General features: G+C 34.9%; 1 protein-coding gene across 1 annotated transcript; it reads left to right on the top strand.

Moving 5' to 3' along the window:
- The first annotated feature begins 22799 nt into the window (after positions 1-22799).
- Positions 22800-23887, top strand: LOC149255041 (uncharacterized). The gene is made up of 3 exons (XM_089457158.1): positions 22800-23123; positions 23274-23308; positions 23401-23887. Exons 1-3 carry the CDS (start codon positions 22919-22921, stop codon positions 23626-23628), a joined length of 468 nt encoding a protein of 155 aa, XP_089313284.1. The 5' UTR covers positions 22800-22918; the 3' UTR covers positions 23629-23887.
- Positions 23888-25089: the final 1202 nt, after the last annotated feature.

The following is a 25089-nucleotide window of genomic DNA, read 5'->3' as shown; positions in this document are numbered from 1 at the left end:
AGCAACAATAATGTTAATTCTAAATTAGCAGATAATGAGTTGGCCATTGATGTAGTACTTCAATGGGCATTAGTTTTTTCCGCTTGAAATGACTTTGCTACTGGTTTGGCGATTTGTTTGCGACATCATTCTGCTGAAAAACCCTGATCATGCAAAAACCGCTGAAATTAGAGTGGGGCTGGAAAATCGAGTGAAACTAGAGGTTATTGAAATTACTACCAAAGGTGTGGGAGGAAGAGGGCACTGGTATCAAAGTCCGAATGACCATTACTATGTATTGGGGGAATGCAGAGGACCAACGTAGACATCTTAATGCCCAGATTGCAGGGTCACAGTGGGAGGTGTGTCTCACCGTCCAACAGATGGAAATTGCCGTGCAGACATTGATGGCAGTTCTCATCCAGCCTGGAGCAACAACACAGGTCTTGGAGCTCTTGCTTGACAGATCATGTTGAAATTATGAGTATGTTTTGGAGTTTTACAGTTGCAACGAGAGGAAAAGGTGTATAAGTACAGTGCAGTAACCATCAAAGTGGAATACTTGTCTAGTTTGAAGAGTCTGATCATTTTTGAAATTTTGGCCGAAATGCATTACTATGTTATCAAATATGTGAAAAAATACTCGAGTATCAAATCCGTGTCTTTTATCAATTGGTTTTATGATTTATCATTTCTTAGTTGATATTATCAAGGAATGCGTGTTTGTATTAGTATTTTTAAATTTGGATATAGTGAAAAAAGTAATAGAATAGATATTTTCATTGCCCATTGAATATTTGGAGTAAATTTTTATGTCATGTTCAAATGTTAAAATTACTATTTTTAAAGGTCAAAATTATCATTTATAGATGCTGAGAAATTGTTAAATTCTGCTCGTATAATGATTGATTGGATGTGCTTTAGAACTATTTTTCATATCCTTTTCAAATGCCAAAATCGTTAATTTTCAACACTGAGAATGTGCTTCCATTTCATGTGTTTGTGTTATTGATCAATGTATACAACTCTTAGAGTAAGTACTATGCTTTTCTTGGTGTAGTCGTGTATGCCATCAATAATCAATATTAAAGGAGTAACTCCCCCCACCAAAAAAAATATATCACACCAAGCTACAAAATGTTATGATGGTTTGAAAGGTAATTGTTTCTTATATTTTAGGCAATTAAGTGGTAGTGTAAAATCTATCACTATAATTCAGACAAAATGTTAGGATGGTTTGAAAGGTAATTGTTTCTTATATTTTAGGCAATTAAGTGGTAGTGTAGTAATAGTTATCATGGGTACCAAGACTATGGTTTAAATAAAAGATGATACCAGATGAAACCACAAAAGTAAATGACATATGAGAGTAACTTTAACATATGATAAAAGTAGATGACAGAGAGATGAGAGCAACTCTAGCTGCAGTAAATTCTTAACTAAGTTATATGGAAGTTGGTGTTATGGTTAACATTATTAATAGTTATATGGAAGTTGGTGACACGTTTAACATTATTAATAGTGGATGGTGAATGTGTTAGTAGATTTTTTAACATTGTTGACATAAGGGATTATTATCGGTTAATTATAAATAAATTGAAAATAAATCAAAAATAAAAATGTAGATGTTATATATTTATTTGAAATCATTTTGTATTGTGCGGGAAGGTGTATTTTTCTTGACCATAAAAAAAATTATAAGAAAAAAAACAATATATAAATGTGGTGTATATGTTTAAGATTTTTGCTGTGTTATTACTTTTCTCAGTTATAAACCAATAAAAAAACACACATACACTATACAAATGTGGTATATTGGTTTAAGGTATTTGTTTTTTTGTTATTATGGAATGGTGTTCTTTAAGTCATGAGAGGTTTATTTTATTTTATTTTGGCCTAATCAAAATGTTAGACAATACATATCTGCCATACTTGACTAGATAGTACTTTTGACACAAAAAATCATAAAAAAACAACTAAATTATTTCTCCTTTATTATTACTATTATTATTAAAAAAATTGATATATAAGTTAAAAATATATACACTTAAAGAAAAAAATTTACCAATATTATTAATTATAGAAATTCACTCCACTTCATCATGGATATTTTTAATTTGTAAATAAATTTTGTTAGAATACCACCACATATCAATACTACATGCCCAAAAAATATAATTCATTTCACATTATATTTTTAATTAATTAATTTAATTAAAAGGAAAACGAGATATAAATACTTAGAGCTTATACAACACTAAAATTATATATTAAATTGCCTTATCAACCAATATTACACTAAAATTATATATTGAATTGCCTTATCAACCATAGCAATAAGCTTTCTATGATTCAAAACATTTTACTTATAAACTCCACAAAGATAAATTAGCACAACCACATTTACTAATGTGGTTGATATAAGCCTATAGGCATTTATCAACCACATTAATAATTATTAGATATATATTGTAAAAATTGCTATTAAATATTAACCATTTGTAATTATTAATAATTATATAAATAATAACACACGCACACACACACACACACACACATATATATAATTTTATTATAAAATAATATATTAATATGATAATTTTTATATTTCTAACTATAACATAATATATTAATATTAAGATTGCTTGAGCATCTTAATATTAATATTAATACTTAAACAAATATATTAATATAAATTACAAAGTCACTAAGCCAATCATTGGCCAATGACTCGTTGCTAAGATTTGCCATTAATAGACATGCCCATACATGATGATTTGTTTTCTAGTGATTCCATAGCTGCGACTGCAGCACGCTCCACCACTACTCCAGAAGTTAGCTACTACGATGTACTTAATGAAATTGGTGCATGTAGTTAATGCGAAGGGTTGATAAGATGTGCAGTTACAGACATTCAATTAAACCTTCGCTGTCAAGATTTCAAATTCGACAATCCTGCGCAAAAATTTGAAATGTTGTAGGGAGGGAGTATAATGTTATCGCTAATGCTTCTCAAACACCATTTCGATAAAACGAGTAGATACTATTCGACGAGTTGTGCGATTTCACAATGTTTTAATGGAAGACAATGATTTGAAAACCCTGAAATTCCTAGAGTAGGCGCAGGAGATGACAAATCAGCCATTGGAACGCTTGGTTGAGGTAGTGGAAAATATACTAGACGTCACGAGAGAGCGGAACGACTTGGAAGAAAAGGAAAGGAGCCTTCATCTGCCACTGGTGGACAAAATATATGAAAAGTTGAAAAGTAAAATGAAGGATTCCCAACTACCATAGAGTTTGGGCTAACTATCTTGAATATCAAATTGGGAGAGGTGCAGGTTAGTCCAACATTCTGCAAGAGTAAGTGGAAGCGGGACTAGTGATGGAACTATTTTCCCATCATTGCAAACCCAATCTCTCCCAGAATTTGAATGAATGGAGGAGCTTGTTGTTGCAGAGAAGGCGGCTCCATCGCTAGTTCTTGTTGTACATGATCCCAAAGAGTCGTATAGAATTTGGAGGCACTATTTACATTGATTCGTATTAAGGACTCTCCAACATTGCGCCAAGAGAATAAACCCCATAATCACTTAGTGTACTGAAAGTCACATTACTCGACCCAACATTCAGCTTAACACTGGTCAATAAAGAGGCAATATTCCAATCTTTGGAACCCCCAATGTTTTCAACTGTGCCCTTTCTTGAAGTGTTATTGCAAACTGTAAAGGTGTCTATTGATGCATTCTGCAAATTTGTTGGATAAAATTTATTAGTGGCATATGTCAAAAAGCATCTACTGAGATGAGTGCTTTCGGAAATACATTTGGTAAACAAATCAATGGAAAGCTTCGCAACATTTGAAACACATGCCCCGCAAGCAGAGGCATTGAGGTCTCCCCTGCATTGAGCAAGACCGTACATCACATCTCCATTCTCTCCATGAGATGAAATACTGTAGCCCGTCTTATTAACATTCTCCACCAATGAATTTAAAACCACCATCAAATTCCTTTCCAAAGAACTTGAACTTCCACCCATGTTATTACCATCATCCCAAAGGGTTACTTGAAAATCAGACTGCAATCGTAAATATCAAATCATTATTGAATTATCATACTGAGGTAATTAATGCCAATGAGAGTAGAAAGAGAAATAAGATGAGGGATAATTTGGACTTTGGAGTGAATGGAGTGATATTCCTTGTGCAATTACAGACCTTGTTGTAAGGGGCCATTCTGTAATTGAAATCAATCTACGGAAAGCCTGAAAAAATGTCAGCGTTGCCTTTCTTTATCAAGAACAACCCGGTTGAAAGGTAAGACGAGGTTGCAATGCAATTTTGAAGCAGTGTTAGTTAATAGGTATACTTTATAATCTTGACATATGGTCAAATGTTTTCTTCTAACACACTTTTTCTAATATTAATTATCTAGTAATTACTATTGCATCAATAATATTAAACTAATGTTTTATCTGGAACAAGGTTCAATAATATATACATATTTTATGAATTTAAAGTTTGTTAAATGGTTTGAAGGTTCTAAGTCGGTGGCGATATACTCATTGTTTTTATGTCTTATTTGTATAATTAATATACAATATTCATTGTTTTATGTCACTTTTGTCTAATTGATATACAATATTTAGTTAGTGGGTAACTTGCAACAAGCTATTGGTTAGTCTATTTTCATGATAATTAGGTAAGGCTATATTTTGTTTGTTTATTGAATATTGTGTTATTTTCATTGAATAGACAAGATAAAAAGTATTGAACTAATTATTGGTTTAGTGTATGGTGCTTAATAATCTAATTAATAAACAATATCAAGTTAGTAGGTAAATATTGAATACAGTGTAGTGAGCACTAAGCCAATTATTGAGTTAGTGTTTCTTTTTTTGGTCCATTGAATATCACTTTATTCTCATTCAATGAGCTAGATGAAAAAATATTATCATTAAGTTAGTGCATAGTATTTAGGGGAGGGGCGCTAGTTGTTGCACGCCATCCCTTCCACTTCATCAAAGTACATGCATAAGTCCACGTGAAACATATGACATGTGTCCTACATGGAAGGTGAGTTGTCAACTACATTTTGGCATTGTCAGCGATCATTTTTTAGGTTCTTTAGGGTTTTTTCTCGCTCAAACGTTGGAGGTGGTATCATGCCCTTGCTTATGTTGCTCGGGCTTGATCTATGGTCGTTCTGCTGCCCCCAGTCCTGTGATATCAGCCATCATTTCCTATGTTACTCGCCTCGAATGGTTGTCATTTTCTTCGTGTGCAGTTGTTTTGGTGAGATTGTGGGCGATTTACCATTTATAGGGTTGTTACATGTCGTTTATTCCTTAGTGGATTATTCCAGGTTGTTCATGGTGCACAAAATTGTGGTGAATTTGTTCATTTAAAACTTATTTCATATTTCATTGGGTCAAATGGTCAATATGGAGTTTTTGTGCTTCAATCCTGTTTCATGAAGGTAAGCCTTCAAATTCTACAATTTTTTGCATGGATTTCTCTTGGGTTTTCTCAAAATGTAGTGCCACCATTTTTTAATGGTTGCATGAGTCTGTAGAATTTAAGTTTTGTTCGAGTGTTTGAGTCTTCATCTCTGTTGCAGTGATGTGTGGGCATGGTGTTCTCCATGTCACAGAAGGCTCTTCCAGGTTCTCCGATATGATATTATATCCTACCAATTCACACTTTATGTGTTTTTCAACACATTCTATCATGCTGAGAATTGTAGTCTTGGTGTTATGGCTCTGCTTTTTTGGTTTTTTGGACGTATATTATTGTTATGGATTTGATTTTTTAGGGTTTAACAAATTATTTGTTGAATATTGCTTAATTTGGCTTTAGAGTAATGTGTTTGAGCTGAAAAAAAGCTAACCTTGCATAATTTCCATGGCTAACCATGCTTAATTTTTGAAATTCGGCTCGATTATATGAATTTCAAGTTTTTAGGGTAGGGTTTTATATGAGGTTGGGGTTTCTTAAGCATCAATTGGGATGGTTTGTGTTTGATTCTTATTTTATCCTACCAACTCACAATTTCTGTGATTTATAACACATTCCATCGTGTTAGGAATTATAGTCTGAGTGTTATGGCTTTGTTTTTATTGGTTTTATGGAGGTAAATTATTATTATGGCTCTGATTTTTCAGGTTTTAACAAATAATTTACTGAATATTACCTAATTCGGCTCATTAGTAATGTGTTTAAGCCAACAAATAGCTAACCTTGCTTAATTTTCATTCTAAGCTTGCCTAATTTTTGAAATTTAGCTTGATTATGTGAATTTCAACTCTTTAGGGTTAAGGTTTTATATGGGGTTGGGGTTGCGGTTGGTGGTGTTAATTGGGAAGGTATGTTCCTGATTCTTATTTTATCTTACCAACTTACAACTTCTATGTTTTTTAACACATTCTATCCTACTCGGAATTGCATTCCGGGTGTTATGAATTTGTACTTTTTGGTTTTGTGGATGTAAATTGCAGTTATGGCTATGATTTTATGCATTATGTAAATTGATGTATTTCTTAAATGACAATATTAGTTGAAATCTTTATAGTCTGTTTTAATCTAAAAGTTTTGTTTACTCCCAGATTCATGAAATATTTCCTATGAATTGAATGTCATCCATCCAACCCCATTATGCAACCAGATGCATAGTGGAGAGTAGTGGGGTTCACGTCCATGAGTGCATATAATGATTGACATGTATCACCCTCCTCCCATATCTACCCAAGTAATCGGCCAACGAGGGTAAACATGTGACGAAAGGAAACTATGATATGATTCAACTTCCTAGGTGTCCTTGAGGAAGTGGAATCGATGAAAACACATCAAACACACCTTCCACATCAGCAACAACACTCTCATGAGCCATCCCAACCACACAGGTATCATGCCCTAGGTCCAATCTATTTTTTAGACTACTTGGCCTCTGGATGCTCCCATGTTAGGGGCATGCTAGCATCCAGAGGGCTCTGGACACACCAAGAAGGCTACATGTCTATGTCCAGGGACTATTTCCAGCACACTCGTGCCATTGTCCACGTGATTTAAGGCCCTTTTCAAGCCCAGAATTTCGTCCACTGCTCAGAACTTGCTATAAATTATGGAATCCATTAAACACATGATGACAATACTAATAAACCAAAAGCTAACTCCAAGACTAGGCTTGACCATCCCCAACCAAGACTGACATTCTGTCAAACACTTGGCATCAATGAAATCTACCGGACATGAATACAAGACAGAGCATCAATGACTGATATATCATACAAGACTTGACAAGAAAGATTACCACGCTCTTCTCTTAATTGTTTTGACATCAATTAGGTCTTGCATCCATTATCCTTCCAGTTACAAGTAGATACATGAAATAACCATGGCAATAACCAGTCGTATAGCTATGCTTATAAACAACATTAAACGATGAAAATAATCATGATTTAACAGCCATTAAATCCACATATTAATAAGTATAAAAGCAAGAGAACTTAGCTTTTATTAAACATAGAGAAATCCAATGAGGTTCGGGACTTCCACTTACAACTCGACTGTACACATGGCTGAACCAAATATTTCTTTCAACTAGTCATCCCCATGCCATATGCCAAGCATGAATGCGGTATCCCATCGAAAAACCAATCCAAAAACAACCAAGGGAATCAAGAGGTTAAACCACCTCCACCCTCACCATACCCTGATCACAACAAAATCAGTGCTTCGATCACAAAACCGAACCGAACTTGGAATGTCTTCCGGAATCCATCACTATCGTTGATTATTTTTTGTCTCCTTATCTCTCAGGCTTTAACGCAATCCAATCCCGAGTAACTAAGCCCTAAACCAAGACACCTCCCTCAGGATTTATTATGTATCCCACCAAAACCAGTCAAGGGATTCCTAAGCCTTTGGGAATGAACCTTGAGACCACCTCCACCTCGGATTCCGAAATCAATCTGGCAATTCTAAACCTCAAAACCGAGATCAACATCCCAACACACCATGGAATTTTTAAAAAAGAAAGGTTAGGCTAAAAACCACTGCCATAACTCAGAAAAACCATGCCATTGGCAGCAAGAGAACCATACACCAACATGCAAATCCATGGATGTCAAAACCATCGAGGAAGTCACAGATGCCATATGTTACCTACAAGTATTTCTGGTGAAGCTGATTGATCCTAATCTTCCTTTCTTGATCCTTGCTTTCCTTCCTTTCCCTTTGCTTTCTTTTCCTTCCTTGCTCCAAAGCTAGAGTGATCCAAGAAAACTCTAAGTGTATAAGAGTGAGCGAGAGAGAATAATGAGAGAGCTCCAAAAAATAATTCACCAAGCTTAACACTAACCAAAGCCTATGAGGTCTTGGAATAATGGTGTATTATCTACAATTTGGTCAAATGTGTTTGACATCATCCTCGTTTCATTGATTGTGCTTGGACCATCGTCAACTCTATTTTTCATCCATTGTTTTTTTAAGAAATTTTGTTACCTTTCTTGATTCCTTTTCCTACCTTGCCAATTTTGCTTGATGGTCCTTCTCTTTCCTTACTTTCTCTCTTTCAATCCTTTCCTCTGCTCTACATTGTGCTGCAACGATCCTTGTTGGCTTCATTTTCTTGGCTAAATCCTTTTTTTTGTTTTACTTCGTGAATTTCAAGCTTCTTTTGTTCAAAATCAACTAATACTTTTATATAGTCTTCTGACGTGAGTAATTGTGAATTTCGACTCAAACTAAGACTTTCTATTATTAATTACCTTTATTTCATCGAGACACTCTCTACTAGTAGCTTTAGGAACAAATGAAGTAAATGTTCCTGCCCTGACACCTGTCTCTTGTTGCTTGAAAATTACATTTCAATATATGGGACAACTGATTGAACTATATTGTTCTCATAATTTATTCCGTCACTATGTACAATATCTTCTTCCAATGATCTATTGTTCACAAAAAAATGAACAATTTCATTGTTCAATTCTACTTGTTGTGAAGGAATATTCATGATTTCTTCATTGGTTCTTGAGACATTATGTGGGTTCATATTCATCATGGCTTCATCCAACCATTATGGTGGGGTTACTTCGCTTGGATATATTAATTGGTTAATGTTTCTTCCTAGCGAAATATCAAAAATGTCATTTTGAACCACATTTTCATCTGCATTCTCATGCTTGGTTGCATGATCAACAAAGTTGTTACGAATATCACATGAGCAAGTTGCATGTGCTTCAGTTGGTAGAAAAACCTCCATGTTTAGGTCATTTAGTTCGTGATTGTACTATTTTTCACTTACATGCTCATCATCATTGCCATAGAGGTGTCCTTGAGAGAGGAAAATCATAGTATTTGGTGCAAGTGCATCTTCTTTTTCATCCACTTCTTCTAGAGCATCAACACCTACTTTGACATTCCCTTTTTCCTTACCATCCACATGAAATTCCTTTCTACAGCTAGTATCATGCATAAGAGCATCATAATAGCCAGATTCCTATCTTCCTAACACCAACCTTGACATTTGATGGTGTGAGAGCCCTTTTAAAGGCTTTTTAAGAGCATCATAATCCCCAGATTCCTATCCTCCTAACAGAAAAAAAAACTGAAAGATCTACAACCAATTCACCCAGCTAGACCTAACGTATCGTGTACACACTGCATGGTGGAAGGAAATGTTGCAACAGAATTCCTAAGGTTGAGAGGCATCAAAAATTTAGGGGGGATTGCAGGACAATCAGGAACCCTGCCAACAGCAGGAGTTGCAGCAGTAGGAGCGCAAGGAGCTTTCCTAGGATGGAATACATAAGAATACTGTGAAATATCTAGGACTTACGGACATTTACCATGGGTATGTCCAATACTACAAAAGTACTCCAATGTTCCAAATAACATCCTTTGCTCATATTACAATGAGGGAGTATATATAACCCACGGTGACTCTTTGACTACCCTCATGACTGTTTGACTTCCTATGACTTTTCAACTAACATGACTCTTTACAATACATTTTGAATATAATATGCATGATCCACACTATTTATGTGGCATATGACCACCCATGACATTACTTGACATGACATTGGTGACATGGACTACTTGATGATGTGGCAGTGTTAAGACAATGTTGTTGCTGAGAGTTGAGTGCCTTCATGAAGAAGCTTTCATTTTCCCCTTCACACGCCTTGGTGATAAGGAGTCTTCAATGATCTTAAGTCTTGGATAGTGGTCGCAAACTAGTGTCCCTTTTCTTTCTCCTGATTGATTAGCTTGCAAGTTCAGCTTCAAGAGTGTCTTTGAGCATGCTTCCCTCCTTCTTCTCCTTCTCCATCATCTTTCCATGACATGATAGGGTACCTATTCCTACAATTCAATCATGATGAGACAACATCAATTCAAAAATTCCTAGCCTAAGATGATGCATTCTGATCCATAAACTATGCCCGGAACAAGTGATAGGCTGGGAAGAGGGGCTAAGTAACTACGTAGTTGCATAGTTCAGACAGGCTAGTTCTCTTTAACAATTAATCTAGTTGTTATTGTTATAAATATTTAGTATCTTAGTGTACATAATTTACTTCTATGCACATATCCAATGAGAACGATTGTAATATTTCAAGTGGGATGAGGGTACTTGTCACTACATTTTTATGGATTTGACCTATGCATCAGTAGGTTATTGGTCAAACTACACTCAAGATGATGATGCGCATGTTAACAAACGGGTTGGACAAAGGAGCCATATCAGTGTACCCTGATCCAACAGAGGCAAGAGTTTTCTTTCAGCAGGATGTCACCATTGAGCGCACGGACACCATCATGGACGACCAAGCTTGGCATCAGTTCTCCACCATTGATCATCACGAGGATGTCGAAGAGTTGGTCTTCCCACAACTCTCCGAGTCTTAGTGATGTCTTTCATGGCTTCCTCAAGCCTATTTTTGTCTCACATGGGTACATGTGTAGATTGTATGTAACATCTTGTCAAGTGGAAGTTCACGTGTTGATAGTTGAATGTAATAGTCATAGAGAAGTTGAAGAGTCGTGAGGGTAGGTGAACAATCACAAAGGGGAATGTCAAGGGTCACCCCACCCTTTGCTATTTATAGTACCTCATAACTCATTATAATCTCTTTTGGTCAGCCAAGCTTCCGATAGGAGTAGCTTAGAGAAATCTTCGAGAGTATTGTAACGAGCCTTGGCTTCTCCACAGTGTAGAGCTAGAACATCTCTTTGGAGGAGCAGGCAGCAGTGACTGTAACGTTCTGCTATCGGGACTAGTGGTTGGTCATGGTTGTACTATATGATTGGAATTTTCACTTCTTATTATAATAGAGCTAACACGTTTCATGCATATCTTGTTATTGTATCTCAGCTAACTTGTTTACTCTAATGACTTAAGGGAGATTACCAATAGTTTTGAAGTTGATAGGAATGTTGAAATCATGTCGCTAAGCCCTATTGAGCTTGCATAGCAATCAATCGTTTTGGCTTGTGTGGCGAACCCAAATCCATCTTCACTAATTTTATTGGTAGATCATTCATTAGAATATGGTACTTCCTCCGATCCTTCCACTGGGATGAGGTTGTGCAAGCTTCCTTTGATTCTCTTAAAGATGCCTTGATTAGAGCCTCATTAATGTATTCTCCAAATTATCAAAACGACTACTTCCTGTATCAGTTTTTTAAGTGCGATAAAGTTCATGAATTTTATTCTTTTTCTATTTTTATTAGTCAATGAAATAATACCAATGTTAATTAGTACAACATTGTTTAATATAATGTTTATTATTAGTACAATCTATTGGTGGTTGTTTCAAAGCGGAGAAAGCCAATCCTCTCGCTAAGTGAGGTTGAATAAATGTTGCAATTAAACAAGTTTATATTCTTGTTAGTCAGTGAAAATACTAATGTCAATAAGTACAATGTCATTTAATACAATGTTTATTAATATAGTGTATTGGTGGTTGGAACTTTAATATAGTACAATCTTTGGTGGTTTCTTTGAATTTTTGTATCTTATTTCCCAATTTCCTTGTCATGATTTTTCTATACTAAAGCTCAATTCAATGGTAACTTTAATAGCTATGAAATTTGAAGAATTGAAATCCTCTATGAGCAACAGGTGTCGGGTTATAAATGCTTTTGTATCTAAAGATGTAGTGCCTTTGAATGAGGTTATTTTAGGCATATGCACATATGAGGTTATTCGTATATGCACAATTTCCGTATATGCGCAATTTCTGTATATGGAATTTGCGCATATACGATGCAGATACATAAACGATGTGCATATACGGAAGATATGCACATATATGAAAGTTAGGGATATACGGAAGATATCAGATACATAAACGACGCGCATATACGGAAGATATGCACATATATGAAAGTTAGGGATATACGGAAGATATGCGCATATCTTCCATATATGCACGATTTCCATATATACGCATATCTTCTGTATATGCACGATTTCCGTATATGCGCATATCTTCTGTATATGCACATATCTTCGTTCATGTATCTGCATCGTATATGCACAAATTCCATATACAGAAATTGCGCATATTCGGAAATTGTGCATATACGGAAGAAATGCGCATATCTTCCGTATATGCACAATTTTCGTATATGCGCAATTTTTGTATATGGAATTTGTGCATATACGATGCAGATACATAAACGACGTGCATATACGAAAGATATGCACATATAGGAAAGTTAGGGATATACGGAAGATATGCGCATATCTTCTGTATATGCATGATTTCCATATATGCGCATATCTTCCGTATATGTGCATAGAAGATAAAGAAAGTTAGATATATACGGAAGATATGCGCATATATTCTGTATATGCATACACAGAAAATATGCACATATAAGAAATTTACGCATATACGGAAGATATGTGGATATCTTCCGTATATGCACAATTTCCATATATGCGCATATCTTCCGTATATCCCTAACTTTCCTATATGTGCATATCTTACATATATGCACATCGTTTATGTATCTGCATCGTATATGCGCAAACTCTATATACAGAAATTGCACATATACAGAAATTGTGCATATACGGAAGATATGCGCATATCTTCTGTATATGCACAATTTCTGTATATGCGCAATTTCTGTATATGGAATTTGTGCATATACGATGCATATACATAAACGACGTGCATATATGGAAGATATGCACATATAGGAAAGTTAGGGATATAAAGAAGATATGCGCATATCTTCCGTATATGCACAATTTTCGTATATGCGCATATCTTCCATATATGCACAATTTCCATATATGCAAAATTTATGTATATGAAATTTGCGCACATACGATGTAGATACATGAACGAAGATATGTACAAATTCCATATACAAAAATTGCGCATATACGGAAGATATGCGCATATTAACAATATTTATCATCTCAACAAACTGAGGTAACTAAGAAAATTTTAAATTAAAATGACCAGATTAATCTCAGACATATTTAGCATATTTAAAATGATTAATATTATATGTATTTACATATTGTTGATAAAATCAATATGTTCGATAGATTTTCCTTGGCCACACACAACTGAAACCAGCCTAGATCCATCTTAACTCTGGATCTATCAAATGCTAAGAGGGATAAAATATTTCGAGGTGCAAACCTTTCCTCAAGTTTTGCACTCAAAAAATAGGTTTGCACCTTGAGAGATTTGATCCCTCTCTACGCTTGATAGATCCGAAGTTAAAATGGATCTAGGCTGGTAATAAACATATCAAAGTAGGATTGGTCTACACATAATATGCGCAATTTATGTATATGGAATTTGCGTATATACGATGCAGATACATGAACGAATATATGTGCATATACGGAAGATATGCGCATATACGGAAATCGTGCATATACGGAAGATATGCACATATCTTCCGTATATCCCTAACTTTCCTATATGTGCATATCTTCCATATATGCACGTCGTTTATGTATCTACATCATATATGCGCAAATTCCATATACAGAAATTGCGCATATACGGAAATTGTGCATATACGGAAGATATGCGCATATCTTCCGTATATGCATAATTTCCGTATATGTGCAATTTCTGTATATGGAATTTGCGCATATATGATACAGATACATAAACGACGTGCATATACGGAAGATATGCACATATAGGAAAGTTAGGGATATACGGAAGATATGCACATATATGGAAATTGTGCATATACAGAAGATATCCACATATCTTCCGTATATGCGTAAATTTATTATATGTGGATATCTTCCATGTATGAATATATGGAAGATATGAGAATATCTTCTATATATCTCTAACTTTCTTTATCTTCTATGCGCATATACAGAAATTGTGCACATACGGAAGATATGTGCATATACGGAAATTGTGCATATACGGAAGATATGCGCATATCTTCCGTATATCCCTAACTTTCATATATGTGCATATCTTCCGTATATGCACGTCGTTTATGTATCTGCATCATATATGCGCAAATTCCATATACAGAAATTGCGCATATACGGAAATTGTGCATATATGGAAGATATGCGCATATACGAATAACCTCATACGCGCATATGCCTAAAATAACCTCATTCAAAGGCACTACATCTTTAGATACAAAAGCATCTATAACCTGACATCTGTTGCTCATAGAGGATTTCAGTTCTTCAAATTTCATAGCTATTAAAGTTACCATTGAATTGAGCTTTAGCATAGAAAAATCATGACAAGGAAATTGGGAAATAAGATACAAAAAATCAAAGAAACCACCAAAGATTGTACTATATTAAATTTCCAACCACCAATACACTATATTAATAAACATTGTATTAAATGACATTGTACTTATTAACATTAGTATTTTCACTGACTAACAAGAATATAAACCGGTTTAATTGCAACATTTATTCAACCTCACTTTGCGAGAGGATTGGCTTTCTCCGCTTTGATGTGTTTTCATCAATTCCACTTCCTTAAGGACGCCTAGGAGGTTGAATCATATCATAGTTTCCTCTCGTCACATGTTTACCCTCGTTGGCCGATTACTTGGGAAGATATGGGAGGAGGGTGATACATGTCAATCATTATATGCACTCATGGACGTGAACCCCACTACTCTCCACTATGCATCTGTTTGCGTAATGGGGTTGGATGGATGACATTCAATTCATAGGAAATATTTCATGAATCTAGGAGTAAACAAAACTTTTAGATTAAAACAGACTATAAAGATTTCAACTAATATTGTCATTTAAGAAATACATCAATTTACATAATGCATAAAATCATAGCCATAACTGCAATTTACATCCACAAAACCAAAAAGTACAGATTCATAACACCCGGAATGCAATTCCGAGCAGGATAAAATGTGTTAAAAAACACAGAAGTTGTGAGTTGGTAAGATAAAATAAGAATCAGGAACATACCTTCCCAATTAACACCACCAACTCCAACCCCAACCCCATATAAAACCCTAACCCTAAAGAGTTGAAATTCACATAATCAAGCTGAATTTCAAAAATTAGGCAAGCTTACAATGAAAATTAAGCAAGGTTAGCTATTTGTTGGCTTAAACACATTACTAATGAGCCAAATTAAGTAATATTCAGCAAATTATTTCTTAAAACCTAAAAAATCAGAGCCATAATAACAATTTACCTCCATAAAACCAATAAAAACAGAGCCATAACACTCAGACTATAATTCCTAACACGATAGAATGTGTTATAAATCACAAAATGGTGAGTTGGTAGGATAAAATAAGAATCAAACACAAACCATCCCAATTGATGCTTAAGAAACCCCAACCTCATATAAAACCCTACCCTAAAAACTTGAAATTCATATAATCGATCCGAATTTCAAAAATTAAGCATGGTTAGCCATGGAAATTATGCAAGGTTAGCTTTTTGTCAGCTCAAACGCATTACTCTAAAGCCAAATTAAGCAATATTCAACAAATAATTTGTTAAACCCTAAAAAATCAAATCCATAACAATAATATACGTCCAAAAAACCAAAAAAGCAGAGCCATAACACCAAGACTACAATTCTCAGCATGATAGAATGTGTTGAAAAACACATAAAGTGTGAATTGGTAGGATATAATATCATATCGGAGAACCTCGAAGAGCCTTCTGTGACATGGAGAACACCATGCCCACACATCACTGCAACAATGATGAAGTCTCAAACACTCGAACAAAACTTAAATTCTACAGACTAATCCAACCATTAAAAAATGGTGGCACTACAGTTTGAGAAAACCCAAGAGAAATCCATGCAAAAAAATTGTAGAATTTGAAGGCTTACCTTCATGAAACAGGATTAAAGCACAAAAACTCCATATTGACCATTCGACCCAATGAAATCTGAAATAAGTCTGAAATGAACAAATTCACCACAATCTTGTGCACCATGAACAACCTGGAACAATCCACTAAGGAATAAATGGCATGTAACAACCCTATAAATGGTAAATTGCCCAAAATCTCACCAAAACAACTGCACACGAAGAAAATGACAGCCATTCAAGGCGAGTAACATAGGAAATGATGGTTGATATCATAGGACTGGGGGCAGCAGAACGACCATAGATCAAGCCCGAGCAACATAAGCAAGGGCATGATACCACCTCCAACGTTTGAGCGAGAAAAAACCCTAAAGAACCTCAAAAATGATCGCGGACAATGCCAAAATGTAGCTGACAAATCACCTTCCATGTAGGACACATGTCATATGTTTCACGTGGACTTATGCATGTACTTTGATGAAGTGGAAGGGATGGCGTGCAACAACTAGCGCCCCTCCCCTAAACACCATGCACTAACTTAATGATAATATTTTTTCATCTAGCTCATTGAATGAGAATAAAGTGATATTCAATGGACCAAAAAAAGAAACACTAACTCAATAATTGGCTTAGTGCTCACTGCACTGTGTTCAATATTTACCTACTAACTTGATATTGTTTATTAATTAGATTATTAAGCACCATACACTAAACCAATAATTAGTTCAATACTTTTTATCTTGTCTATTCAATGAAAATAACACAATATTCAATAAACAAACAAAATATAGCCTTACCTAATTATCATGAAAATAGACTAACCAATAGCTTGTTGCAAGTTACCCACTAACTAAATATTGTATATCAATTAGACAAAAGTGACATAAAACAATGAATATTGTATATTAATTATACAAATAAGACATAAAAACAATGAGTATATCGCCACCGACTTAGAACCTTCAAACCATTTAACAAACTTTAAATTCATAAAATATGTATATATTATTGAACCTTGTTCCAGATAAAACATTAGTTTAATATTATTGATGCAATAGTAATTACTAGATAATTAATATTAGAAAAAGTGTGTTTGAATAAAACATTTGACCATCTGTCAAGATTATAAAGTATACATATTAACTAACACTGCTTCAAAATTGCATTGTAACCTCGTCTTACCTTTCAATCGGGTTGTTCTTGATAAAAGAAAGGCAACGCTGACATTTTTTCAGGCTTTCCGTAGATTGATTTCAATTACAGAATGGCCCCTTACAACAAGGTCTGTAATTGTACAAGGAATATCACTCCATTCACTCCAAAATCCAAATTATCTCTCACCTTATTTCTCTTTCTACTCTCATTGGCATTAATTACCTCAGTATGATAATTTCAATAATGATTTGATATTTACGATCACAGTCTGATTTTCAAGTAACCCTTTGTGATGATGGTAATAACATGGGTGGAAGTTCAAGTTCTTTGGAAAGGAATTTGATGGTGGTTTTAAATTCATTGGTGGAGAATGTTAATAAGACGGGCTACAGTGTTTCATCTCATGGAGATAATGGAGATGTGATGTACGGTCTTGCTCAATGCAGGGGAGACCTCAATGCCTCTGCTTGCTGGGCATGTGTTTCAAATGTTGCGAAGCTTTCCATTGATTTGTTTACCAAATGTATTTCCGGAAGCACTCATCTTAGCGGATGCTTTTTGACATATGCCACTAATAAATTTTATCCAACAAATTTTCAGAATGCATCAGCAGACACCTTTACAGTTTGCGATAACACTTCAAGAAAGGGCACAGTTGGAAACATTAGGGGTTCCAAAGATTGGAATATTGCCTCTTTATTGACGAGTGTTACGCTGAATGTTGGGTCGAGTAATGTGACTTTCAGTACACTAAGTGATTATGGGGTTTATTCTCTTGGCGCAATGTTGGAGAGGCCTTAATACGAATCAATGTAAATAATGCCTCCAAATTCTGTACGAATATTTGGGCTCATGTACAACAAGAACTAGCCAAGGAGTCGCCTTCTCTACAACAACAAGCTCCTCCATTCATTCAAATTCTGGGAGAGATTGGGTTTGCGATGATGGGCAAATAGTTCCATCACTAGTCCTACTTCCACTGACTCTTGCACAATGTTGGACTAACCCCACAACCATGCTTCCTACTTTAGATGGACTTTATCCTGATTGTCTTTTGCCCACATACTGTAATCTACCTGCACCTTTCCCAATCTGATATTCAAGATAGTTAGCTCAGACTCTATGGCAGTTGGGAATCCTTCATTTTACTTTGCAACTTTTCATATATTTTGTCCACCAGTGGCAGATGAAGGCTCCTTTCCTTTTCTTCCAAGTCGTTCTGCTCTCTCGTGACATCTAGTATATTTTCCACTACCTCAAACAAGCGTTCCAGCAGCTGATTTGTCATCTCCTGCGCCTGCTCTAGGAATTTCAGGGTTTTCAAATCATTGTCTTCCATTAAAACGTTGTGAAGCCGCACAAATCGTCGAATAGTATCTACTCGTTTATCGAAATGGTGTTTGAGAAGCATTAGCGATAGCATTATACTCCCTCCCTACAACATTTCAAATTTTTGCGCAGGATTGTTGAATTTGAAATCTTGACAGCGAAGGTTTAATTGAATGTCTGTAGCTGCACATCTTATCAACCCTTCGCATTAACTACATGCACCAATTCCTTTAAGTACATCGTAGCAGCGAACTTCTGGAGTAGTCGTGGAGCGTGCTGCAGTCGGAGCTATGGAATCGCTAGAAAACAAATCATCATGTATGGGCATGTCTATTAATGGAAAATCTTAGCAACGATTCATTGGCCAATGATTGACTTAGTGACTTTGTAATTTATATTAATATATTTGTTTAAGTATTAATATTAATATTAAGATGCTCAAGCAATCTTAATATTAATATATTATGTTATAGCTAGAAATATAAAAAAATTCATATTAATATATTATTTTATAATAAAATTATATATATATGTGTGTGTGTGTGTGCGCGCGCGCGTGTGTTATTATTTATATAATTATTAATAATTACAAATGGTTAATATTTAATAGCAATTTTTACAATATATATCTAATAATTATTAATGTGGTTGATAAATGCCTATAGGCTTATATCAGTCACATTAGTAAATGTGGTTGTGCTAATTTATCTTTGTGGAGTTTATAAGTAAAATGTTTTGAATCATAGAAAGCTTATTGCTATGGTTGATAAGGCAATTCAATATATAATTTTAGTGTAATATTGGTTGATAAGGCAATTTAATATATAATTTTAGTGTTGTATAACCTCTAAAATAGTTATATCTCGTTTTCCTTTTAATTAAATTAATTAATTAAAAATATAATGTGAAATGAATTATGTTTTTTGGGCATGTAGTATTGATATGTGGTGGTATTCTAACAAAATTTATTTACAAATTAAAAATATCCATGATGAAGTGGAGTGAATTTCTATAATTAATAATATTGGTAAATGTTTTTCTTTAAGTGTATATATTTTTAACTTATATATCAATTTTTTTAATAATAATAATAATAATAGTAATAATAAAGAAGAAATAATTTAGTTGTTTTTTATGATTTTTTGTGTCAAAAGTACTATCTAGTCAAGTATGGCAGAGATGTATTGTTTAACATTTTGATTAGGTCAAAATAAAATAAAATAAACCTCTCATGACTTAAAGAACACCATTCCATAATAACAAAAAAACAAATATCTTAAACCAATATACCACATTTGTATATTGTGTATGTGTGTTTTTTTATTGGTTTATAACTGAGAAAAGTGATAACACAACAAAAATCTTAAACAGATACACCACATTTATATATTGTTTTTTTTTTTATGATCAAGAAAAATACACCTTCCCGCACAATACAAAATGATTTCAAATAAATATATAACATCTACATTTTTATTTTTGATCTATTTTCAATTTATTTATAATGAACCGATAATAATCTCTTATGTCAACAATGTTAAACAATCTACTAACACATTCACCATCCACTATTAATAATGGTAAACTTGTTACCAACTTCCATATAACTATTAATAATGTTAAACATAGCACCAACTTCCATATAACTTAGTTAAGAATTTACTGCAGCTAGAGTTGCTCTCATCTCACTGTCATCTAATTTTATCATATGTTAAAGTTACTCTCATATGTCATTTACTTTTATGGTTTCATCTGGTATCATCTTTTATTTAAACCATAGTCTTGGTACCCATGATAACTATTACTACACTACCACTTAATTGCCTAAAATATAAGAAACAATTACCTTTTAAACCATCCTAACATTTTGTCTGAATTATAGCTTGAAGTGATAGATTTTACACTACCACTTAATTGCCTAAAATATAAGAAACAATTACCTTTCAAACCATCATAACATTTTGTAGCTTGGTGTGATATATTTTTTTTGGTGGGGGAAGTTATTCCTTTAATATTGATTATTGATGGCATACACGACTACACCAAGAAAAGCATAGTACTTACTCTGAGAGTTGTATACATTGATCAATAACACAAACACATGAAATGGAAGCACATTCTCAGTGTTGAAAATTAACAATTTTGGCATTTGAAAAGGATATGAAAAATGGTTCTAAAACACATCCAATCAATCATTATACGAGCAGAATTTAACAATTTCTCACCATCTATAAATGATAATTTTTACCTTTAAAAATAGTAATTTTAACATTTGAATAGGACATAAAAATTTACTCCAAATATTCGGGCAATGAAAATATATATTCTATTACTTTTTTCACTATATCTAAATTTAAAAATACTAATACAAACACGCATTCCTTGATAATATCAACTGAGAAATGATAAATCATAAAACCAATTGATAAAAGACACGGATTTGATACCCGAGTATTTTTTCACATATTTGATAACATAGTAATGCATTTCAGCCAAAATTTCAAAAATGATCAGACTCTTCAAACTAGACAAGTATTCCACTTTGATGGTTACTGCACTGTACTTATACACATTTTCCTCTTGTTGCCGTTGTAAAACTCCAAAACATACTCATACTTTCAACATGATTTGTCAAGCAAGAGCTCCAAGACCTGTGTTGTTGCTCCAGGCTGGATGAGAACTGCCATCAATGTCTGCATGGCGATTTCCATCTACTGGATGGTGAGAAAGTCCTCCCACTGTGACCCTGCAATCTGGGCATTAAGATGTCTGTGTTGATCCTCCGCATTCCCCCAATACATAGTAATGGCCATTCGGACTTTGATACCAGTGCCCTCTTCCTCCCACACCTTTAGTAATAACTTCAATAACCTCTAGTTTCACTCGATTTTCCAGCCCCACTCTAATTTCGGCGGTTTTTGCATGATCAAGGTTTTTCTGCAGAATGATGTCGCAAACAAATCGCCAAACCAGAAGCAAAGTCGTTTCAAGCGGAAAAAACTAATGCCCATTGAAGTACTGCATCAATGGCCAACTCATTATCTGCTAATTTAGAATTAACATTATTGTTGCTGAAACTATATTTCAGTCTCAACGTCAAAAGCTTTTCAAGCATGGGCACCTTGTAGGAGTTGTGCTTTATGATAAAAGAGAGATGGTATATTGCTTGATCATGGTCTTGCAATCCACAGAGCACACAGGCTTGGCATCTCCTCCCCGTGATGAAGATGTCCCCTTTGTTATTCCCTCAAGGTGCCGGTTCTGCTGAGGTTGTTTCTGCTTTGTCGGTTGTTGTTCTCCGAGAGTGGATACAATAACGGGGCATAGCAAAAATATTGAGTGCTATTGCCCAGATTGAAATCATTTAAGATCTCAATTCATTTGAAAATAAAATATGGGCGCCCATGCCAATTTGAAATCGAAAACAAGGAGGTTTGAAATGGTAATATGCACGGCAATGCCAGTGTGAAATCAAAAACCGAGGATGTTTGAAATGGTAAAGGAGGAGGTGGCATTGAATGCTTGTACAAGTTGTATTAAAGATGAAGTACGAATGATGGACTTTCGTGAGTTGGAGCGAGAACACTGAGCCGGCGAACGTCACCGGAAATATGATGCGTATGTATGGCGAGCGTTATTTCCACACCTCTGCATGCATGGTCGGGTCGCGAGATGTAACTTGCATGACGTAAGGAAGGGTGTAAGGACAGGTATTTATGTTTCTATGGAAGTGGAAATAGCGCTTTCATTGTGCACATGTTTCATATATGAATTGTATGTTAAATTAAATGCACAGGTGTGAAAATCCGAGTGGGCGATCCTCCTGATTCATTGTGCACATTTATTCAGGGCATACTATGTTGGGTTGGCTCTCGGACGTGGTAACACGCGGCGAGCAGCTACTCGCGCTCAATCCTGCCATTTGTTTCGCTCTACCACCGTTGATCTTAATCCAGCAATCCGACGAGGAAGGATGGGTAGGGTTTGGTTCTCTAACCAACTCTTCGCGTCTGAGCCTTGGGGGTTTCATTGTTGCAGTTTCTCGTGTCTCGCATTGCTCTGCAATGGTCGGGTCTGTTAAAAGCCACCAATAGTATATTGTGTTCTCTGTGGTTTGAAACAATGGTGACAACTGAACCTTCCGGCGCATGTATGCCATATAGCTGGGTAGACGGGAAGTTTTATTTGCTCAGCTTTGAGGGTTTGACGCCGGTTCAGGGTTTCTACCTTAAACTTGTCCTAAAGGTCCATCACCATTATACAGGAATGACCCCGAAGGTTACAGAGGTGGCGGAAGGCAAAAATCAACCTGAACCAGCTGAAAAAGGTAATCCTCCTGCACCGAAATTCCTTGCACCGAAATTCCATGGCGACAGTTCTCATTCCAATCTCTGTTTCGATAAGATTTTTCATCTGGTTTTTATGTTCTCGCACTAGGCTTCTTAATTCGTAGCTGATTCCAATCGTTGTTCTACAGGAAGGCGATTCACCGAGGAGATGCCCCTAAATCAGGTAAGGATCCTCCTATGTATCAGTCATTTCATGTATATGAAAGAAAGGTTCTAGCTCACATTGTATTTACTGGCTTTCGACCCCTGTGGCAGGTAAGCTACTTCTCAGAAAGTTTGATGTGTAAGACCGCGACCATTAAACTCATAAGAGCTCACAGCATCTCGGTCGATTTAAAGGTTGGTGCTAAGTCCTTTGGTATTATTATTCCAGGTTTGTTCGTTATAGGGGTTTCTTTGCAGGGTTTTCTCCTTATACACGAGTTTAAGTTGTTAATGTATAAACTGGTTTTCTTTGCTTTATCTTCTTATACACGAGTTTAAGTTGTTAATGTATAAACTGGTTTTCTTTGCTTTAAGTCTGGTCATATGACGAGTTCCGACTGTCGATAGTTCTTTTCTTTGAAATGTAAAGCTATGTGTATTGAATATTTATACTAGGCTCGGCAATTTGATTTTGAAGGATGGACTGTAATAATAATTATTTGGAGAGGTCAAGAACGCCTCTAATTGGATTTTCTGATAGCGTCGACTGCTTCATCGTTTGCTCTTGGTTTAGGATATACATGATTTCAATTTATTACTTTGTTAATATGAGGTAAATACATTGTTCTCAATTTCCTTGTGCACTGATGTCCTGCGACATTGTTGATGTGTAAACTGTGCTTAATTAGTGGTGATAGTTCTTGTCAAATTTCTTGTAGCATTACCTACTGTGCATTATATAGCATTTATTCACTACGTAGAACCTCATTACATGGATGCTCTAAGGATAAACTCTACCAAAGGTTTCACCACCATGTTATGATTAGCTATTTTGCTTAACTCAAGATAGGAAATTGTTTAATATTTGGTCAAACTTTAATCTTTTCTTCTACTATTATTTATGGTTAATATAAAGTCTGCCAAAAAGGCTATTTACAATTCCCTTTATTTTATTGATAGGTTATATAGGCAATGATACTTTCTAGGACTTATCTCCTATTTCTATTCTACAAAACACATAATTATGTTGTGTTCAGTTTATCCATTGTAGGTTCCATGGATATTAGCTCAGAAGTGAGCCTTTTATCTTACTTATCTATAGTCAAGTCAAATAAATCTTGAGAAGATTTCTATCTCTATCTTACTTATCTGTTATCTTGCAAGTCAAATAATAATATTTACAGTCCAGTAATAAATCTTTAGAAGCTTTCTATCTTACTTATATGCAAGTCAAATAATAATATTTACAGTCCAGTAATAAATCTTTAGAATCTTTCTATCTTACTTATCTGTTATCATGCAAGTCAAATAATTAGAATCTTTCTATCTTACTTATGTGTTATCCTGCAAGTCAAATAATAGTATTTTTCCAAAAGTCTCTCCTCTCAGCCACGAGTCTAGCAATTACATACTCTCCCCCGAGCACTTTCTATCTTTCACTTCTATCTTTCACACTGGAACCAAGCAATTCTTTCACATTATATCTAGTTACAGTCAATACCATGGGCCTCTGCACTCCTGCACTGGATTATATCCAGTTACATTGCCTTTGGACTCCTGTCCAGCCTCAATCTCTATATTTTTTATCGACTGTATTGAGCATCTTTCCAACTGGTTTATTCCACCCAGCTCTAGGATAGCTTTTTTCTCCTCTTCCCCTCCCTATATTTCCCTTTCCAGGCAAAGGGTAAGTGTTTCTTGGTAACCATTTCTTTTAATTAAACAAAACAGTTTTGTTCTTGTTAAAGTAACATTACCAATAATTTAGGTAACCACATTCTTGGCCTCTGAGGCTCACTC

This window comes from Pinus tabuliformis, chromosome 7 (genome assembly GCF_031772625.1).
Source record: "Pinus tabuliformis cultivar Carrire ecotype Pingquan chromosome 7, CPIR1, whole genome shotgun sequence".
NCBI lineage: Eukaryota > Viridiplantae > Streptophyta > Pinopsida > Pinales > Pinaceae > Pinus > Pinus tabuliformis.
The sequence above is the reverse complement of the archived record's forward strand: the minus strand, read 5'-3'. Positions and strand labels throughout refer to the sequence as shown.

Bases quoted from the DNA above. Each gene is read 5' to 3' on its own strand.
- LOC149255041 (XM_089457158.1), top strand. From the start codon at position 22,919: ATGGTGACAACTGAACCTTCCGGCGCATGTATGCCATATAGCTGGGTA. The intron at 23,124-23,273 runs GTAATCCTCCTG...GTTGTTCTACAG, and splicing joins ACCTGAACCAGCTGAAAAAG to GAAGGCGATTCACCGAGGAG. The intron at 23,309-23,400 runs GTAAGGATCCTC...CCCCTGTGGCAG, and splicing joins AGGAGATGCCCCTAAATCAG to GTAAGCTACTTCTCAGAAAG.